This window comes from Botryllus schlosseri, chromosome 11, assembly GCF_051294905.1.
Source record: "Botryllus schlosseri isolate E-star chromosome 11, Bs_hap1, whole genome shotgun sequence".
Taxonomy (NCBI): Eukaryota; Metazoa; Chordata; class Ascidiacea; order Stolidobranchia; family Styelidae; genus Botryllus; species Botryllus schlosseri.
Window position 1 is genome coordinate 4164273 of NC_137246.1, and position 22769 is coordinate 4187041.

At 40.2% G+C, this 22769-nt stretch overlaps 1 protein-coding gene across 2 annotated transcripts in view; it reads left to right on the top strand.

Moving 5' to 3' along the window:
- The first annotated feature begins 8068 nt into the window (after positions 1-8068).
- LOC145450963 (4-galactosyl-N-acetylglucosaminide 3-alpha-L-fucosyltransferase FUT5-like) overlaps positions 8069-22769 on the top strand; it is a 263546-nt gene continuing 248845 nt past the window's right edge. Inside the window, exons 1-5 of one of the 2 annotated variants that reach the window (XM_080329458.1) lie at positions 8069-8853; positions 13272-13370; positions 13683-13756; positions 13814-13933; positions 15943-16473. In XM_080329458.1, the coding sequence (XP_080185584.1) occupies positions 8500-8853; positions 13272-13370; positions 13683-13756; positions 13814-13933; positions 15943-16473 (1178 nt within the window). In that variant the 5' untranslated portion in view covers positions 8069-8499. The remainder of the gene's footprint in view (positions 8854-13271; positions 13371-13682; positions 13757-13813; positions 13934-15942; positions 16474-22769) is intronic. The other variant, XM_080329457.1, reaches the window with a different exon arrangement.

Sequence of the window (22769 nt, forward strand, 5' to 3'; positions counted from 1 at the left end):
CTGACTGTAGATAATTTTCTGAGTTCAAGACCGCATTGTCATATTGCACACTGCCTTAGAAATCCTCAAACTGACCTAAAGCTTAGCATAATTTTGCACGATTCGCTAGGTAAAAGAATATAACTATAAATCCACCATCCAATGGCACAGCGACATTGTAAATATCTTATTATTCAATGAAACGTAAGAAAGTCACGGGCAAATGGATAACGAAACGAAAGCCGGTCAATTCGGAACAACCCTGATGTTGAAACGAACACGAATATTTTCGGCTGACACTTGCCATAGGGGTAAACGTCAGAAACCAGCAGAGAATCGTAAATTGTATAGCAACAATCGCATCACAAAATATGACGTCATCAGCATGAAATTTCGAATAAGAGAGCGTTCAATCTATAATTTTTAAATGTCACACGGACTCCTTCTTTATACAGCCTTGGCTGGTGTATTTTAATAAAAGTCGACTCCAAGGCACACAGATGAAAGTGTGAGCGGCCCCTCCCAGCGACACGAAACCTGTAGTCTCGTTAATTTTTTGGCCCAAGCGGGATTATTCAACAGATCTATATTCTCGGCGAGCCGATAGTAATCGTTCGGGCTCCATTGATAACTAACATATAGACAGAATTTGACAGGGATTTCCCACACGAGAAGACAATTCCTCGACGGGGAATGCTAATGGAGGAGAGGTGTCAATGTTTTAATCATTATCGTCATCAGTATGGCGATTTTTTTGACATGTCAAAATAAGTCAAAATTTTGTCAAAATTGTAGCGTTAGGTAAAAAAATTGTCAAAATTGTTTACAAAATCAAGATGTTTTTGCCAACTACATTTCGTTTGTATCGTAAATGTTCGCACTGTCGGTGAACTTATCATTTGCCATTTTACAGCTTTTAGCCTACTTTATGGGCTTCGGCCCATTAACTGCTAATTGTGAATCATAAACGGCCAAATGAAACAAATAGTTTGACATGGTGGTATGCTGAACGTACCGCAATATCCTAACTGAAGCAAGACTGCGTGGGCATTGGTTCTTATATCAAGAAGTGCATGATGAAAAATTGTGATGCAGACAACAGGGCTAGAATGAAGCAACACGCTGTGTAACCAGTAGTGCACGCACAACTTCAATGTTGTCAGCCAACAACTGCTGCTGTTGAATGTTATTTCTTCATTCTTTGGCAAGCTACTTATTAAGGACGGGCTCTTTCTACCCGAGAATGTAGAAAAGTATATTTCGTTGTACTACAACAAATTTTAATTATATCTAACATAATGTTTGTTATAACTAATGGACTTCTTCATAGGTCCAGACTTCATTGGAATAAAGTTTTTTCAGGCCAAACTACTTCGTAAGGACAGACAGCTCCAACCGCATTGAAGATAAGTAGTAAAATTATAATATTATGTGGGAAAACATCTAATTTACATACATGAGGTCAAAATCTGGTCAAAATTAGGTTTTTTAAGATAAAAAATGTCAAAATTTTGATTTTTGAGGTCATCCTTTTTTCAGGTAAAAAAATCGCCCAATCATCAATTTATTATCAGTTTTGTCCTTTCCATACCCGGCAAGATTGCCATACGGTGAAGAGATAAGAAATGAAAATACGATGTCAAAATAACCGCATGATTCAACGAGAACTCGATGGTGAAAATCAAATAGAAAACAATATAATAGTAAATAAGATAATGTTCCTGGAGTGTTTTGTGTTGCGTAATTCAGGGTATCCGAATATTTGATGCGAGAACAAATATCCAATGAAAAGGGAGAATGATGAGAATACCTCGCGTTCTCAAGAACTATTTAGTGACATCTAACGACCAACTGTCTGTAAATATGATTTTAAGGATGGTGCGAGGTCAAAGTTTGCGTTCAATATAATAATCATAATCCGGGGTTCTGTTATTCTTTTTTCGCTCAAGACAAACAATATACAATGTGCTACACAAGACACAATACAATCTAATGGACTGATAGGATGATGTTGAAACGGCCATAATTACGGTATCTCAATCTAACATCCATCTCGGCTAAATTCCTGATGCAACAGTGTTCGATTTTGGTCTATCGGATGTCTTTGTTTATGGACCTTTTATCTTTTCATTTGATTGTTCATTTGTCCTTCACGGAGTCTATGTCACGACTTTTCTTGTAATAAGGCCTCTTTCTTCGCCCTTTTGAAAAAAATGAAGAAACGTATTTTGAATTTAGAAAGTTGTTTATACAGTAATCGGTGTTATTATGATAAGCACTCAATAAACTTGATAGTCATTCAAGTAATTTAATTAATTCGTTATTATTCATGTACTGTAACTCGCTTTAGCTCTGACAATGTTTGTTGGTGGAGGGAAGAAGTTTAACTTCGCAAGAACAAAAATTAGCGCATAGCTGTATAGTATCTTTAATAAATTTTATTATATGTACTTTGCTATTGTGCAGTAGACTAATAGATGAACAATTTTTCTTTCATGGCCACCTCGGGGAATCCTCTGATGTGCATTCACAATTCAATAATCACACTTGCAGGCTGCAATGTTCCCTCTCATTTTTGACGCTTCTGCGCGCACTTACCAGCTCATTGCGCGGTCCCTTGGACAACAATGCGTAACGACTAAAAAGAGGTCATCACTTCGGATTTTTTGTGCGCAGCTTCGATTTTCTGTGCGCAGCTTAGAGGGAACATTGCCTGCAGCGCCTGACAAAAGATGGTGTACCCGCATGAGAAATTGTGGGGTAAGCTAGGTAGGTCTCCAACCCCTTAAAATTTCATAAACGTACTATACAGCGGCTGCAAGAACATTCCTGATCGAAGTTTTATACTCGAAAAAGAAATTTCACGGTTGGTACGATTTACAATCATGTGTTTTTCTGGTGACATATATAGATATCCGAAAACCGCGCCCCAAAGCTGACATTTGCAATAATATTGTTCAGGCTCACCAATCTCGGTATTGTATTATAGCGATCAGCCGTCTATATACCAAGCCGGCACAACAACTGCCCTTCAGCTCTATTCAGTTTGACAGTCTTATTGTGAAGTCAGTTATAATCCGGCTGGCACCCCAACGCGGTACACAGGCCTGAAATGGTACACGAATAAAAAGGTTTGAGAATCACAGCACGATAGTAACAACACTATAGCAAAGCATCCCGAGTTCAGGGTTTTGCTCGCAGCTACACTCTCCTGTGTTAGTTATCCGAGAACGAGGTAAGTTTATTTTCGCGCTTTGCAACAAAATACCAAAAATAGCTTATTTTGGGTTGCTAGTCCCCTTAAGGTAGAAATGAGCAAAACTCCGACTTCGACTCCACAGCCCTATCCCATTTTTTGTGTGTGATGTTGATTTAAAATGTGGGCAAATACTCTCTCTCTCTCTCTCTTTCTCCCTCTCTTTCTCTCTCTCTCTCTCTCTCTCTCTCTCTCTCTCACTCTCTCTCTCTCTCTCTCACTCTCTCTTTCTCCCTCTCTTTCTCTCTCTCTCTCTGTTGAGTGAAATGTTCATTTACGAATTTATTAACACCATATTGATGCATCGCTTTCGTAATAATAATATAGTCATTACATTCCTAATGCAAAATTCACCAAGTGCCGAAGTCGCTGGCAAAATGTAAAACACTACTTCCTTCCATATAAATTACTAGAAAGAGGTATATTTCACGCACGTACGACCAAGGTTCTAGCTAGAGTTAGCCTACACGATTTCAATATCACAGCAAAGAATATATTTATGTGGGCAAAGGTATTACACTGATATTCCTTGGATTCGACTGCGAACGTCAAGAAATCGGGGTAACAAAATTCGAAATACAGCTAGATTTGATGTTACGAACATACTGTTCGCATCAACATCACTTTATACCAGAGGTCTCAAACTCAAATGTGCTCGCGGGCCAGTTTTCCAGTTTTGACGACGCCGCGGGCCGCAGCATTTATAGGACTATTCTATGTCTCTCCAACTAGGCCTTATTAGTCGGGAATGAATTGTCCTATGGAAAGTGAGCCGATCCAGCAGACTGACAAAACACACGTCGTCAAAATGTGATTTACTCTTGTATCAATTTAGGCGTGGCACGAAAAGAATATTCACATTTATTACTATTTGAAGAGAATTGTTGTTGTACTTGATATATATTAAATATAAGATATAGACACCAGACATGGGGTGATTACTTCATGATTGTAATCGATTGCGATTACGATTACTTCTGAATGAATGGAATGGAATCTGGAGTTTATCATTAAGGGTGGAGACCAATTCCTTTGCTGTCGAGTAGAGATTCTCTACTCAGCAACGATTTCGTTACTCAACTCACGTCAAAAAGTATGCTCACACTCAAATGCGTTTGGACTGGCACTCAAATTTAAGTCTGCTCATCATCAGACTAAATTAAGTCCAGGTGGTGTTGCAACACGTTTTACAACGCTATCTGACCATCAAACCAATGGATCCTTTGACGTGATTGTTAAGTTCAACGGCCGCATTGACGGAATGAATGCTTTTTTCTCCATGATGAAAATGTTTTCATGTCCTATTTTTGTTAAGTGGCCACTGATCATAGTAATTTACAACTTGAGTTGCTAGACATGCAGTCAGATATAAAGACATGACAATTTGTTTGTGCGTCTCACGAAAGTTTTTCTTTTAGTCTGCTACGCTTGAGCCACTACAATATCGTTTGAATATATAACAAACCGGAGGTCACGAATTAACAACATACACTAAAGTAATTATAACAAGATACCAGAGGTTATAATTATTAATTACGTGCCCCCAGATCTACATGTAGGTAATTGTGTGGCGAGATAGCGCAGTGGTATAATCCACGGCTCCTCCTCGCCGCCTCATCCGCGTAAGCGGTGTCTTACAATAAGCCTAGAAGTGGGCCGTGCTACAAGTCGGCAGATACGGAATCAAAAATGCAGAAAATCGGCCTGGTGAAACTAACCGTTGTAGTCGACAAACACCAAGATTACCTCAAACAAACAAACTCTACAGTTAAACCTGACCATCGGGGGCTGAGAGAGGATTAAAAATCAATAGTAATATAATGCAATTTTCGACGAAATTCAGTCTTCAACTTGCGATTACCACCCCATAGGGGACGACTTGCTGTTTTGGTCATGATTCCATAGCTACAACCCATGCTAACATATGTAAGCCCATGGCCATGGCGGCAGGTCCTAATGTTGAGTAAAGAATTGTGAAATAACGATTGGCGCCCTTTCAAGTAGATTCATATGAGAATAAGACGAAGCGAACATAAAATTCTGCCTTCAACTTAATACAGATATTGTACTGCAAGCTGCCGTTACGAGAAACGGCAAAAACGGCTCGGTTTTGATATATATATATATATATCACCAGCTGTTGATTTTTACTGCTTCGTTGTGGAAATCGCTATGTTTTATTTGACGAGCACAAAATTTCAAATCTTTTTCCGGTGTACGTACGTGCTAGATAGGCCTACTGCTCGCCAAGCAGCTACGGTCAAATTGCGTTTAACTAAGCATAAGCATATAACCAAACATCAACCATAAGTTACTATTTGAAACTAGACGGAGCGGAGATAAATTATACTGCTGCGAGGTAGTGGCGTGTGGAACGTGTTGATAACCTGATATTCAGCACGGTGGGTGTTCTAACAATGACACTAATGTATGACGTACGTATATCGAATATCTATTTAGTGTGGATACTTCTTACGCAATGACACACAAAGCTAATAGGCTGTCTCTGACGTAATAATGAGCTCTGGCGTTTGAAAAACAGACGTTTTTGCTGTCACGAGCCTGGTATAATATCTCTTGGCCTTGTTCACGAATGTTCAGTTTATGTCATAGTCCTTACAAAAATAAAAAGAAATCGTTTTTTCATAGAGAAATCGATTAGATATGGGAATCGATTACGATTACTTCGGAATTTTGTCGAATGTAGTCGATTGCGATTACGATTACTTGAAAATGCTGTAATCGTCGCAATCGATTACGATTACTAATCGCGATTACCCCATGACTGATAGACACCATATGGGCGGACAAATGTACGATGTCATCATAAAAGCTACCGGGTTCTAATTTTGCAGCTACATGAATATTTTGAATTTAACAGATTGATAATAGAGACTGATATCAGAACAATTTTAAGTTGGGCACTGTAATTCCAATCCAGGATTCTGGTATAGGCCCTACTTCTGATAAGTAGGCTATTAATCTCATGGCCAAATATCTTCAAATATATGGGAGCGGAAAAAATATAAATATAATATAAATATGCTAATGAATGTGTCCTAGTGATTGAAATGTCGGAACGCCGAACGGCCCATTGTTGTTACGTCGTTGGAGCGTTCCACAACGGTACTCGATAAATTTAAGTGGCCTTAATAACATGGTTTAGCGACCAAAGATGTAACTAACAGATTGTCAATGGTTGCTATAACTACTTGCTTACTTAGCGAAATACCAAGCTGCGACCTTCTGATCTATTACTATTCCCCTGATACGCGATTACTTTGTTGCGTCTATGATTCTAACAAATTCACGGCATTCCGAGTCCCTCCGAGTCCACTCGAGTCATTTTCATTTTGCCATCGAGTTAGCTCGAGTCCGACTAGTTCTAAGAAAGTTCACGTCAGTGAATCTTCCACTGCATGGTAGCGTTTGCAATTGATGTGATGGTGAAGTTTGATGAATAGTTTCAGGCTTTCGGAGCAATTTAAGAGGAAATTTTCACTTTATAACCTGAAAAGATATATGTGACATCTATATATTGTCAAATTAATAAAAATCTAAAATGTCGTCGCGGGCCGCACAAAATGCTCTGGCGGGCCGCGTGTTTGAGACCTCTGCTTTATACTGAGTGATTATATCGACCGTATCGGGTTTGTAGGCCTTTTAAACGAGTGAGCGCTATAAAATCAGGTTTCCAACATCAAGATTCTATATAGGGGAGATGTGGTACCGATGGATCAAAAATTGGAAAATGATCGCTGGCCCCAAAATCTTCAGCCGAAAACAGCAGGTCTTTTGCTGGCTCAGCACTTTGATACAAGCTCTACCTATCGCGCACATATACATGAATATCCGTCTTTTCAAAAAATATTTATGGACGTTCAAAATTTGTTGCTCGAACGTGTCATCGGTCCCCACCCGGTGGGTCCAATGGCACACGATCCGGGGACCTATGACACATATACCCTAAATACCTCAGATGTGACAACTTTTCTTGCTCAGTATTATAATCTAAGCTACAGTAAGCCAAAGAAGAATGTTTGATCGCAACCGTCAAGAAATAGAATAAATAGTAACTCAAATGTTGTCATAAAATCACGTTTCGATTTAGGCTCGGACTTATAAATTTGAGGGTACATACATATTGCCCGAAAATCGACAGTGTGACTTCCAAACACCTCGTTATAGCGATAAAACATCATATGTAATTATTACATAAAGATTTTCTGTACGTAGGCATGTTTCATTTGTTTTATGATTAGTATGCTTGATTATTTTGCTTGATTTGGCTATTGTATCATCGGTCCCCACCCTACGAATTTTACACATGAATCGAAAAAAATTCCACTCAAGGAAAGTACTGAAAAAAATGATAGGTGCCATTATATAGCCTGATACAAGCCCTGCACTTCACAATAAAAATGATTGCTGGTTTTTTCGTGTTGAAGGTTACGAAGAAAAATGTATATGTCGATATAAATTTACTTTACACCCCCCAAAACAAAAAACATCTGTGAGAGACCCCATAGCTCGCGCACGTCGATTTTTTTTGTATGTGAGGAAAGATTTTGCGAGCAAGCAATTGTGGACAAGTTCACGGAGTGTAATCATGGAATTATCATAGAGAATTTTCAAAGTATTTTCGGTCCCAGTGATCCATCGGTACCACATCTCCCCCTACACAGATTTCGGCCTGGAAAACACGTGACTGCGCGCTTGATTTACATCAGAAATGGTGCCTACGGGCTTATATCGGCGAGTGTGCAGTGAACAGCTGTGATGTTAAGTGGTTTAAGATAGAATGATTTCAAATATATGCTACAGTGGAATTGGACTCAGTGGATGTAGTTATAGGAAGTAAACGTTGGGTAGAGCAGTGGTGGAATCTGCGACAATCACCATTATAGTCAATCTTGTATACGGAAATCAGTTGTATCTAGCAAATTAAAGCCACTTTTCGTACTCTTCATTGGTATTATGGTGGATTAACAACGCCAATTTCTAATAATACTGCTACATTTGACTAAAATAAGTCATCTGATATTTAGGTGAAACGCGGTGTAGTAAAAGCTCAAATTAGTGGTTCGCGACCGGAAAAGTTTAAGAAACAATGGACTAGTAGGAGCAGTACAGTGAATGCAGTATAATAGTCCCGTCACGGACCTAAGGACAGGAACGTGGATTATTGCTAGCACCCTTTATAGCTTTTTCGTCTCAGTATTAAATCTACATTCGTTTTTCCTTTCGAGTTATCGTTTTGTCTAATGGATAGAGACAAAAGCTTTCTGTTCTCCTCAAAATGCAAATATCTCGCTGGATTCTCGCTGGTCGTGGTTCTCATTGAGATCTATTTTATCCAAGTATGGGAAAGCACGGATACAGGATTCGCGCAAACATTGAAGTCCCAATCTTACTTGAGACGGATGAAGATGGAATATAACTGTATTGATCCTGCTGAACCTGGCAGAAATTCTTCAACAGCTAGTCCGTGCGCAGAACCGGTTGTGGCACCCACAACCGATCTGTCACCAGCATCAAAAGTCAGTAAGGCGGTTCAAAAATATCTGACGCTGAGGGATCAGCTTGAAGAACATCTGAAGAAAGCTACAGAGAAAAAGGTGAACTATTTTGAATGCTATGTATCAATGGTTTTAACTTTTACTATCCTGGGAAACACATACGCTGATCTGCAATCCTTCGGAATCCCAGATTTCCGTTGAGATAAAAACAAATATATACCGCAATATACATGCAGCTATTATATACATGTAATTTTGATTACCATTACTACAGATATAGTGTTGCGCAAAATTATTACGTTAAACGAATACAGTGTAATGAAAGTTTATTGCCAATCAGTTTGACTTCGGCCGTTTGAGGGGTTATTACGTGCTCTTCGTCGGGAAATTGCTCACCATTTTTATGATCGGTATTCCGTGCGATCTTATCACGAACACTCTGAAAAATATCTTCGGGAATTCGGACAAATATATTCGGCAAATCGCGAACACTCAATACCATTCGTGCTCGTACGTTCGTCATTCGGGAAGACTTTTTTGTTTCGAGGGGACTTATTTCGGCAATATGACTGCTCGTTATGTCATTGTAAATAATCGCACTTTGGAGTATTTCAAGAACGGGAATATTTTGACTTGAACGAATGGAGCGATAAAAAAGTCAGTACAGAGTTTAGAATAAGAAAATATTAAATCGAATATTTATGTTCATTACCAGAAGTAAAGAATAGCATGGAGCCATTGGGGTCATCGTTCGGCAGACCGAACAGCACAACGTTTTTGTATATCTTAAAACCGTCGGTTCAGGAAACTTTCAGAATAGCAGTAAAGATTTCTTGAGCGTGTCCCAGCCAACTGTGAACTGTTAGTAGAGTATTGAGTGTATTTCGCAATTGAATGCTTTCGATAGCTACAAATTTCATTTACATGCCAAGGATGTCGTTGCCGCCGAACGCTGTAATAAAGATCTTTATAAATTTTTAAATAAGGTTGCAGACAGGCATTTGCTATTAGAAAGCTCCCTTACTGTTTCAATAGCTATTAGATAGCCGTGACGATGAAAACAATTATGGCATTGCCGATAGTGCAGGGTAATTGCCCTGTCATAATCAGGCTGCAATAAGAAAAATTTAGGTCTCAAAAAGTCTTGGATTCGTTTCAGGCTCATAATTAATAGGGATGGTGTGAACGTGAGGTTCACGTTCGCGTTCTGTGTGTGAACCTCGGAAAATTTGAGGTTCGCGTTCACAACAGAACCTTGGTAGGTTCTGCACTGTGAACCTTTTTCATATATGCTCCATTGCAATTTTCACTTCATTATAGCATCTTTGGTTCAAATTTATTGAATTTCAACTGCGGGCCACTCTATGCATGGAGCTGGCAGCATAAACATTCAACACTAAACGAGCATGCCCTTGACAATCTCAAATATTTACTTGTATTGTAACCAAAGTTTGCTCGAAATATCCTGCTTTCCGTTGGTGCATATTGACCCGCAATCACATGATATCAAGAGCGAAATACACGGTATTTTGTCAGCAAATGATCCTTATTCAACCAATCAATGAGATTGATATCGTCTTCTGATGTAAAAATCTAGCAGGCGAACGGGGTCAATCTTGACTACATATGTATACTGTATCATAAAAACCAAATCCGTGCGACTGGGGTGTTGGCTATACTGCTGTATAACTTTTTATTCGGTAGCAAGTATAGAAACCGATTTTACACTCTGCTCAATATCCATGTGGCAATACTCGGACGCCGAATACATTGTCCGATCAGGTCGAAATTTTTGGCGAAGCGACGCAAGATACTGATTTTATGGGATTAATATCATTTGATTGCCCCAGTTGATACATTTGGCGACGTTTCAAACGTCAATATGTACTTAATTACTGAGCTATTATGTGGCCCCGAGTCGTTGCTCGGTATCGTATACAGTATATTAATATGGGCGATCACCTAATTGAAATATGGGGTTGAAATTAGCAATATGACGTCACGTGACGTCATGAGGTTCACGTTCGTGTTCACACAGAACCTTTCAAAAAGGTTCACGTTCACACGAACCTGAACCTTTCAGAGGTTCACACCATCCCTAATAATTAACCAAGTCATAAATCAATCATTATTTCGCAAATTACGAGCTCATTGTCTGGACTTCTGCTGTCACTTCAACATCAATTCCCAGAATGTGCCGGTAACAAATTTAGATGGGTATTCAAGCAATCAAGGAATCCTTCCCAGCTCATTGACGTACGAAACGAAGTGCTAAGTATCTCACTTCGAACTCATCACAAACAGAACTCACGAGTACGAACGAAACATGTAAAACTCATCCCGAAGATAAATGTTCTGTTTGGCTGAGCGGAGTCCCGAACACGAACGCAATCACGAACGTGAGTACGAACACGATCACGAATGAGCATGTAATGAACCCCAGGTACAAGTTCAGAAATGCGACGCTTCGCCGTGGAAAATGACATCGTATTATTCGGTCGGAACGCAACGCGTGATAATAATTGCTCGATCGCGAATGAGGTTATAAATATTGTAGATCAGAGGTTCTCGACCTTTTCGTCGTCGCGGACCCCTTTTGGACAATCAAGGACCCCCGCGGACACCAATAAGTTTCAGTTCAAATTCAGCTCAATTATCGTGCAACCGTTACCCGTCTTATGCAAATATGTACCGAAGGTTAGAGCTAAATAGCAAAAAGATGACCTTTCTTGTAAATAACATCGTACTATATGCGGAAATTGGGCAGAATTTTATAATTTCCAAACCAATTCCGCAGCTGCAATTCGTGGAATATATGGTAGTGCCTTAAAAATCCGAGCCTTCGATTTGATATGAACAAGTGCCAAAACTCCATTTCCGCAAAGATAGTAGGACACGAATGTAATAATAACGCGTAACGCTTCCGACGGCACCTTTGGGTATGATCGCAACATATATGGCACCAAAATTGAGGAAACAGGTCATATCAAGTCCTATATGTAAATGCTATATCACAGGAGAAAATGAATTCCATGGCGAGGTTTCAATCCCTTTATTGGGACAGATTAGTAGCAGAAATGAGGCAGGAATGTCAATTTCAAACGACTCTTCATTAATTTGTGAGACTAACAACGTCAAATCCAAAATGTTTTGCAAACCTTCCTAATTCAGCGTTTTTTTCTTTATGTACTATTGGGTACCATTGCAATGCAGTACATTTCCATCAATGTATTGTATAAGTATAAGCCTTCCTCTTTACATTCGCCTAAAATAGCTTGAATTTAGTCCGCGCGTAGTCTCTAGGTGACGAAGGTTTATCTGGTCTTTTAAAGAGTGCGAACCTACCTCGAAATTATACCGCGGTAGAAATCAAGCACAGCATTTCAATCCAAATAAAGTTTGACAAATAGAGTATACGAAGGATGGTAGGCACCAGGCATGCCGGATTTATGAAAGTGTTACCACGAATCAATCACAACTGTCTCTTCCGCTTAGTAAACAAAAGAAGTAAACTAAAGAATAAATATATACAGAGACAGAAAACTGGCGATTGTTGATGAGGATTATAATAATAATCGTCAGATTATATTTTCATCTAAATAGGACACACACAATGTACAACGCGACAAGACACAATGCGATGTAATGAGCAGATAGGAAGATGCTGAACGACCAGTTGCGTTTGCATTTGCGGTCTCTTAAACTGGCATCCACCTCGCCCTATAGTGCCCAGTTCTATCTCTTTTCTGTGGCTCTTTCCATTCTTTGCGAGTGCGCTCTTTCATCGGGTCTATTTCTGGGCTTTTTTTTGTTGCCGTAAGAACAGCGACGCGGGGGTAGGGGCGCCCAGAATAACATGTAACGCGGAATCGAACCCGGGCCGCCTAGGTGGTAGGCGCACCGCGAACTGGTTTATGAATTTTAAAATAGGTTCTCATCATCATCATCATTTAATAATTTTTTGTATCAAGTCAATACACCGCAAGATTGCGATATAATAAAAATATAGGAGGGTGCCGATATGCCTTGGAGTAGTCTTTTAATCTGACACCCACCTTGGCCTATAGCAAGCAAATAGGAGGCATGCACACTGGATTTGAGAAAAGATAACATAAAAGGAAGCGAAGTGTTCGTGTACCACCTTTCGGGTATGAATATTCACTCTTTTCCTTAAGACTGTATGGGATGAAAAGAATTTCAATGGGGTAAACAAATTTACCATGCAATGCGGTCAACAAATATTTGTAATTTCCAAATTAAATAGATCGTCTACATCTAGGCATATAGGAGCCAATAACATGGAAATTTGCGAGAGGGACTATATAGTAGGCCTATGTTGGCGAGGCGTAATGTGATCGAGTATTTACTCATACCACGCCAAACATGTCCAAGACTTTCGGTGATGGGTGCGTTTGTCATCACTCCCTCCCATCCGGGGACCAACGACAAGATCAGCAGAAAAGGGAGAGAAAAATTTTACTGTATCCGCAATAACTCGTTGATTCGAATGCACACAGATCATCCTGGTGTGGGTGCCTATGTTCGACGACACTACGCCAATTTCAATCAACGCAAAGAATTGTGGAAATTGCGAAGTTACCTTCGATCATGACAAGGTTTGTGTTCGTTGGTGCCTTTTGAATTGGGGATATCCGCATTTCATGTTTGCGTAATGTCGAAGCTGCTGGTCACGTGTATCATATACCCTTCGATTCAACTGGTGCCCAAATTGATAACAAGTTGTTAGTATGTGTCGATAAATTCCCATTCGTAAAGTTTCTAGAATTTCCATACATTCTAGCTGTGTACTCGTCATGAAGTTATTAATGATGTTTCTTTGGAATTTTTTGATACGCCCTTTTCAGTACAACACACATATTATATATCTACAAATAAGGCTCTTTCACTCAGTAATAACTGTTCCGCAGATTTCAGATGAAAGAACAGGCGCACTTTTATTCCACTTCGACAAAATACGCAAAAATAACATGCCGTCAACGAGGTGAAGTTCGTGACAATCCTTGCACTCATTGTGGAGTGATATGTAGATTTTTCTCAGGAACCCGAAACATCTCTACATATATTGGGCTCGCGAGTCTTCAGCTACAGTCAAGATTTACAGAGGTCATCAACTCCAATTTGAAAATGATGTTAATTTCAACGACACTATGACATACAGGTATAGGTCCTAACGAGATATCAAATCACGGTGGTTCTTCTTTTTTTCTGTAGCGCCCCTTTTCGAAAATTGCGTACGTCTGCTGCCCCCCCATATTTTAAGGACGGTAGTAAAATCAAAGAAAAAGGGTTCGAAGTCCGGTCGGTGTTTTCGGGTTGTGACTTTACTATTGGAAATAGCTTGTTGCGCAGCCGAGTACCACTCGACTAAATAACAGTATAATAATTGTATGTGCTGTATTCGGGATCCAATAAAGGTTGTTATAACAACCATCGGGTACGGGCTCATACCATCTGGTTCAAGCCCGGTGTAGGACTACACGTCCCGAATTCACTTCTGCGACTGGTAATACGGGTACGTTTATTGTATTGCATTGGTTTTGTTTTATTTCATGACTGACATCAACTGAGATAGTGGTAGAGATCTTTGCTCACACTAAATTTGGTACTGCATCCAGTTATTAACTTTAACATGAATGTATTCCAAACAATCAACCCATATTTTAAAACGTTAATGATGGGGTCGCGGGTCACAATACTAAGCAGTATCATCCTTTATGATACGATGAAAGAATATTTCGGAGATTTAATTTTGTAGCTCTCAAATACGAATATATTTAGTTAATCATTTCGACCAAACGGCTTCAAGGAATCTTATATGTACAAAGGGCTCTCACTCTTAAAAGTGGTACAGTGTCCCTTTCTTTGATATCGACACGCTGCTCGCTGCGGGATAAAATACCGAATTCAAGATATTTTGTGGAATATATAATCATATGTTCCTACTGCACCCTTTACTGCGACACCATTTATCTTCGGTCCCCCCTCCATACCGTCCCCCTGGGCCCAGCGCACCCCGTTTTGTCCATGAGCGTTTCCGTCCCCTTCAAAATTTAAATCGCCACTTGGGGGGCGCTGGCGATCAGATTAAGAAACTCCGTCAAGTAATATGCGTTTTTTCTGCTCCACCTACTTGACGTCGGAAATTGCCACATATGGTTTGTCCTGTAGCACTGGTACGATAATTTGTTGGTGACTTTCCCCCTAACCCGATATCGTGATGAAAGTCTATGGTGACATTGTATAGATGTGGATTTACCAGCTGCAGTGTAATAGCCAGTGGCTCTCAAAGATATCGAAAGCTTCGGCCAAGATGCGTCAATCATTTTATGCCAATGTTTCATCGTCGACGGTCTTTCTGCGAGCGCAAACGCAAGGTCGCATGTTGGACGAGACTTTTTCTCGTAATTGCGATTATACTTAGACTTAATCTGGTACATTAGGCGTTCTTTCATTGTCAGGACAACATATTGCGGGAAGCGGGAAGAAATTTTTTACTTGAGATAAATCTACCGCAGAATATTCTGCTTTATTGTAATGTACGAAGTTCTACCAAAATTTGACTGGCCCATGGATATGTCAATGCGTCGGAACTGATATTTTAGTCGTCACATCCCAAGTGTTGTGGGCAGACTAATCAAATTTTTGACTGGCCATGCAGGTTCACAATCGGGGCAATCCATTTTTGGTAATATTATTATTATCTCGTGGGCCACTCAAAACCTTCTCGCGGGCCACGTGTGGCCCGCGGGCCATGGGTTGGCCGGCCCTGCTGTAAGGCTTTCCAAGCCTTGCACCACCATTCCATGCTATCCCAGTAATGCATGATCGCCAAGCGGGGAAGTCATAGATACCAGTGTTGGTCTAACCCGGCCGGGGATCGAGCCCCCGACCTACTGATCAAGATGGTGGGCGCTTCACCATTACGTTATTTCGTCGGTTTTCCTCATCAGGCCAAAACCATTCAAAATGCGCGAACCCCGAGGTCGGTTATGACGCGAGAAATAAAATTGAGAAACAAAACTATAGCAGGGCCATAAAAAGTTTATTCAAGTCTCTGCAGTAATTAGATTTTACCAATATTGTTTAAAACGTTTTTGATGCTTTCATTGATCGCGAAAATATGTGGTCCTACTTTTTTATATTCTGACATAACTTCACCTACAACAGGAGAGATTCAGGATTCTGCGATAACTACAATGTGATGGATAATCTCATTGATATATTGGAGTCGGACATTACCCCAGAAAAGCTGCTCCAAGAGAAGACAAAACTAGCCGTGGCTGTCGTGTCTAACTGCGGCGACACGCCTGGCGCTCGTATAAGAATGAGAAAGCTGAATGAAATCATCGGGTACGGTTTCGCTTTGGAAAGGTTTGGTCGGTGCTTTCACGATAAGTCATTCGCGAACGGCAATCTCCGCGAAACGTTGGAATTCCATCTAGCAGTTCGACAGTACAAGTTCTACTTCTCGTTCGAGAATAGCTTCCACTGCAAAGACTATATCACGGAAAAGTTTTGCAGCAACGCCCTCGGATCTTTGGCAGTTCCCGTTGTTTGGGGAGCTGAGAAATCGGACTACGAGGCGGTAGCACCTACGGGCTCTTTCATATATGCGGATGACTTTGCGTCGATGAAGGAATTGGCGGATTACTTGAACTATCTCGATTCCAACGACACTGCTTACATGGAATACTTAAGGTACGTGATATGCAGCCATAGACATTTTTGACATGAACCAAAACTGCCGAAAATAGCTTCGTTTAAGTATTTTCAGATTTTATTTTTGGCAGTGTTGGCATCGCCAGGTATCAATATCTGCTGACTCGAATTATCCACATAATATGTTTTAGTTTGATTTTTCGTATCGAACGGACGTCACTAAACGCGCAGTGTCCACTCAGTCCCAACAAACAGCAAGAATTGGGTTGATAACGACGAGGGAGAGCGAACTGTCCCGACATAAAACCGACGCCTTTGGCAATATCGAAGCTCAATAGTCGATTTGTTCTATGTTCAAAATTACTGGCATCCCATAGAATATAGATCATAGATATGAAGTTACGAGATACTTTTCAATTTACTAGTTGCTGACGATTACACTGACCGAGATTATTATATTTTCTTGCCAAAAAGGTGACTTGTACGATAATTTGCCTACGCTGATTACGAATATGAAGTCGCTTTTTTCTATGACGTCCCGACTATCTATAACTTGCTATTTAAAATTTTCCATTTTAGTACCAATAACAGCCTGGTCTGTAAAGTATTCCTTACTATTCGATCATAGTTATTATTGTCAAAGTCATTATACAACATTGTGACGTCATCATAAGTGATCAAAAGTAGTCACCGTCGTTACTCAAGTAGAATATGAAGTAATGTAATAAATTTCGACTCAAGTAGAACTAGCTATTTACAAGGAAGTATTTTAGACCTAGTGTTGGATGTCATCATCCAGACTGTGAAGCATTGCAAAATGAGATCTTCAACATTTGGTGTGCCAATGGTTCGAATGTTACTTTTTCTCATGTGTTGTTTTTGCATCCAATATCAAAAATAAGCCCAAAATCCAATAACCTAATTCACTTCACGCAATGCGACCGATTGCTCATGGGCCAGATGTTCTAATTTCTTTACATTCAAAAGTTTCACAAACAGATGAAGAAGATTCTCTCAGCGAAGAGTCTTTGTCTAAGGAATGTTCCTATAGTATGAGTGTAATGGTGATCGGTAGTAAGGACCGTAACAGCACTTCGCCAGGCCCCCCACCAAAACGTTGGTCTTGGGCCCCCCATATGTTGATTAACCGAACTTCTGGGGGGCTTCGCCCCCCATAACTCCCTCGGGCTGTTCGCTTATTATCCTGACTTACTTATTCTCAACATTGGGGGCCGTTTTCTGGGACAGCTTACCTCACCTAAACGCGCGAAGCGCGAAAATTTCTATAATTCATGATTCAATCGGTCAATATGCTCACGTAATCAGATTTACAGGTGAAGCTGAGTGAGGTGTGTTTCAAAAGGTAGGACCCCCAAATATTTTATTTAAACATCTTCGGCGTATACCCGTTGGCAGGAATGAAACAGCACTTCGTCAGGCCCCGCAAAAATTCTTGGGTCTGGGGCTCCAATAGGGTGATAAACCTACCCCCATAACCTTGTTTGCTTTTGCCACGAAATGAACTGTTTACTGCATAGTGAGCCAGCGCCAAGCGCGAAAATTTTCGAAAATTCATGATAAAATCGGCCAGTAAAGTCGGGAATTGCATATATATTGCTATCAACTTCTGATCCTCTCTGCTCACGTAATCAGATTTACCGGTAGACCTGAGTGAGGTGTTTTGGAAACTGTAGGGCCCGTTGGTATGACTTCTTAACATGATGGTATTTCGTGACCTCCTGTCTGCTTTATACAAAATGTAGTATCGCCATAACGTAGGCTACGAAACTATAAGACGCACACCATTTCAAATTGGCATTTCTTCACTGGCATATAATTTTTCCCTGTGGGATGGTATTTGTCTTGTGAGATTGCCAAGAGGGTATTTTGTATATACAACGAAGTTTTCGGTCAGCATTAGGGCTGTCCTTTTCGGCCAAGGTTTTCTCGCTGCTGATCGTTCTGGCACACTCCTTGGAGTCGCTTGTTACATGGCCTACTTTATATGTCTTGGTGCATCGTGGCGCGGTAATGACCAACGCCGATATGCCCATTTCTATAAATCTTGCGTATTTAGTCTTGTGGGAAGCAGACATGGGGTAATCGTGATTAGTAATCGTAATCGATTACGACGATTACAGCATTTTCAAGTGATCGTAATCGCAATCGATTACATTCGAAAATATTCCGAAGTAATCGTAATCGTAATCGACTACTTACCCTATCTAATCGATTTCTCTGAGAAAGAACGATTACTTTTTATTTGTACAAGGAATATGACATAAAATGAACATCCGTGAACAAGGAGAAGATGTTATACCAGGTTCGTGAGAGCACAAACGTCTGATTTTCAAACGTCACTGCTCATTACTACGTTAGAAGAAGCCTATTAGCTTTGCGCGTAATTGTGTAAGAAGTATATCCACAGTAAATAGATATTCGATGTACCGACGTCGTCCATAAGTCTGATAATAAGAACAACCGCCGTGTTGTATATCAGGTTATCAACGCGTTCCACACGCCACTACCTCGCAGCAGTATAATTTATCTCCGCTCTGCCTATAGTTTGAAATAGTAACTTATGTGCTGATGTTTGGTTATGCTTATGCTTAGTTAAACGCAGTTTGACCATTGCTGCTTGGCGAGCAGTAGGCCTATCCAGTACGTACGTACACCGGACAAAGATTTGAAATTTTCTACTCGTCAAATAAAACATTGCGGTTGCCACAACGAAGCAGTAAAATCAACAGATGGTGATATATATGTCATAAGCGATCCGTTTTGCCATTTCTCGTAACGGCAGCTTGCAGGACAATAACTGTATTAAGTTGAAAGCAGAATTTTATGTTCGTTTCGTCTTATTCTCATATGACTCTACTTGGAACGGGTGCCTATCGGTATTTCATAATTCTTTATTCAACATTGGGACCTGCCGCCATGGCCATGGGCTTATATATCATGTTAGGGTGGGTTGTAGCTGGAACTAGGACCATAACAGCAATTCGTCTCCCAGTCCAAACCTTGATCTTCAGCACCTGTAGGGTGGTAATCTCAACTTGAAGACTGAATTTCGTCAAGAAATTTAGTAATTTCAATATTTTACTATTAATTTTTTATCATCTCTCAACCCACGATGGTCAGATATACCTGTAGAGTTTATTTGTTTGAGGTAATCATGGTGTTTGTCGACTACCACAGACACACCAGACCGATTTTATGCATTTTCGATTCCGTATCTGCCGACTTGTAGCACGACCCAATTCTAAGCTTTTTGTAAAACACAGCTTACGTGGATGAGGCGGCGAGGACGAGCCTAGATAAACCTCCAACACTTAGGTAGGAATTTCGAAGTCGACATCGTTCAGACTCGAACCCGCAACCCATTGGTGTTACAGCCGTGGATTATACCACTGCGCTATCTCGCCACACAATTACCTACTTGTAGAGCTGGGGCAACGTAATTCATAATTATGACCTCTGGTTTCTTGTTATAAATACTTTAGTGTATGTTCTTAATTCGTGACCTCCGGTTTGTTATATAATCAAAAGATATTGTAGTGGCTCAACCGTAGCAGACTAAAAGAAAAACTTTCTTAACACGCATAAACAAATTGTCATGTCTTTATATCTGACTGCATGTCTAGCTACTCAAGTTGTATATTACTATAGGGTCAGTGGCCACATTAACTACAATAGGACTTGAAAACATTTTCATCATGGTTAAAAAGCATTCATTCAATGCGGCCGTTGAACTTAACAATCAAGTCAAATAATCCATTGGTTTGCTGGTCAGATAGCGTTGTAAAACGTGTTGTAACACCACCTGCACTTAATTAAGTCTGGTGATGAGCAGACTTAAATTTGAGTGCCCATCCAGACTCATTTTAGTGTGAGCATGCTTTTTGACGTGAGTTGAGTAACGAAATCGTTGCTGAGTAGAGAATCGCTACTCGACACCAAAGGAATTGGTCTTCACCCTAAATTATAAACTCCGGATTCCAAGCAAAGCAAGTGAAATTTTTGAATATCAATTTTTCTGTTGTTACAGATTGATTTTTTATTATTTTTCTTGGATTTTCCAACGTCAAGGGGAGCCGCAAGTTGGCTAGCTGAGAGCCACATGCGGCTTTCGGACCCGCGGTTGGCAGTCATTGATCTAGAGAGAGGATTTTCAATTTAATTAGATCTCTCGAAAATACTCTATAACTTTGTTGGTTTACGAAATACTTTTTGAGTCCCCTTCGAGCTCGCTCGGCACTCTATTGGGAAATTTGGGCTGCAGCAGTCATGGACCTGGCAAGAATGCAAATCGCTGAGCGCGATAAATTGACCTCTATGAAAATGGGCAATGGATACATTATGACGTAAAAAGCAAATGATCATCATTTTTAAAGGGAGTTTGTTATCTCATTAGGCCTTTTCAGCGCAATCCATATATGGTCTTCCAAGATAGCTTCTAAGATGCAAAATAAATGTAATCGTGAGTAATCGTGATTACTTTCCCAATGTAATCGTAATCGTAATCGACTACTTCCTGATTTTGCTGTAATCGTAATCGTAATCGCGTCATTCAGAAGTAATCGTAATCGCAATTGATTACATTCATGAAGTAATCAACCCATGTCTGGTGTGGTGGGAAGAGTACCCAAAAATTAAGATAATAGGCAACTTGAAATCGCGCCCTGCGCGAAAAATTTTGAAAAAGTTGCATAAAGCTTCAAAAAATACTATACAATTTATGCTAATTCACGAAGTAATTTTGGCCCCCTTAGAGCTCAGCCCCGCCCCCAGTTGGGGGGTTTGGGGTGTGGCAGTTACGGGCCTGTCGGTAGTCAAAGTTGAATCAAGCGGAACTGAATGACTTAGAGTTTGAATTTGAGATTGGAATTTCGTCGAATGAGTCTGCTCTTATTTTGGGTTCCAGATTGAAAGCCAAACTTATGCTTATCACTTTTGCTCGGTATAAACATTGCGATAATGAATACACACGCTTTTTCGCCTCCGAACCCTTTTTAATCCATTGTGTGGATGTTGAAGGTCTTATAGAGAAATTGGGACCAGTGACTATGGCGCCTCTTTAATAATGCATCAACGTCAAGTCTAAAAGCTGTTTCGTTGCTCAATACAAATAAATGTGCTTTTATCCCTGTAGCTCATACAGCACGTATCAAGGAGTCTTTCAAAAATATGAAATATGAAAATACAGCAATCAGAAAGAGCCTGAGGAATTTCGCGGCTGTTGTCACGGAGTATCAACATTCAGTTTTCATAAAAGTTGAGTAGAGCCCAGAATTTTTTTCGCGTTTTGCGCACAGTAGGCTAGACTAATATGATTTAACGAATGTGTCAGTGAATATAATTTAGGTAGCGGGTTGCGTGGTTCCGTTCACACCGCATTGTCGTCCATATGAAATATTTAATCACAGTAAAAGAGTTTCGTGAACTATACAACGTGCTTATCATTTTGCCTGAGCGAAATTCTGAAGATTGAAATGGCGCAAATCAAGCCTTCATAATAAGCAGATAACACTGGTTCTAGTAGAACTAATCGCGGGTCATACAGAAGCCTCCATATTAACTCTCATCACCGCTGCACTATAGAGAAACAGTAATTCGCAAATAATGTTACACAAGTCATGTTACACAACATGGTAAAAGCATTGGCGGTTTCAGCCTGAAACGCTGCATTCGGTAAGAACTTTTTTCTCGCTTTCAGCTTGTAGCTGTTGCATAAAATTATCACAGTGCCAGAAGAATGAGTTTGTTCGCGTAATCCCAAAAATTATCACGCGTACCCCAATTAAGAACCCCTGGTATAAGACAGGGTTGTAATGACTCGAGTCACGATTTTCGGATGACTCGACTCGACTCGAGTCATTTTCGCAAAATACGGAAATGACTCGACTCGACTCGAGTCAATCTGTGTATTGACTCGACCATTGCGCATGACTCGAAGCAAGTCATTGACTCGAGATTGAGACGGCCAAGACCGACATTTCATTGTAACTTCGACGCCAACACACTATTGGGATTTCGTTTGTTGGTACTGGTGCTTGAAAATGCGACCAGAAACTGCTAAATGTGAGGAAAATTGATATATTATAAATGTGAACCATTCAATATCACCAAACAGAGTTATAAAAAGTGGGTTTAGGAAGACTTTAACTGGAAACTGAGCAGTCAACACAATGACTTGGACTCGGACTCGAGTCATAATACCATGACTCGGACTCGATCCTCTGTTCGCTGACTTGGACTCGGACTTGACTCGGTGGGAATTGAAAATGACCCGACTTGACTCGAGTCAAAAATATAAAAGTGAGATTGACTTGTGA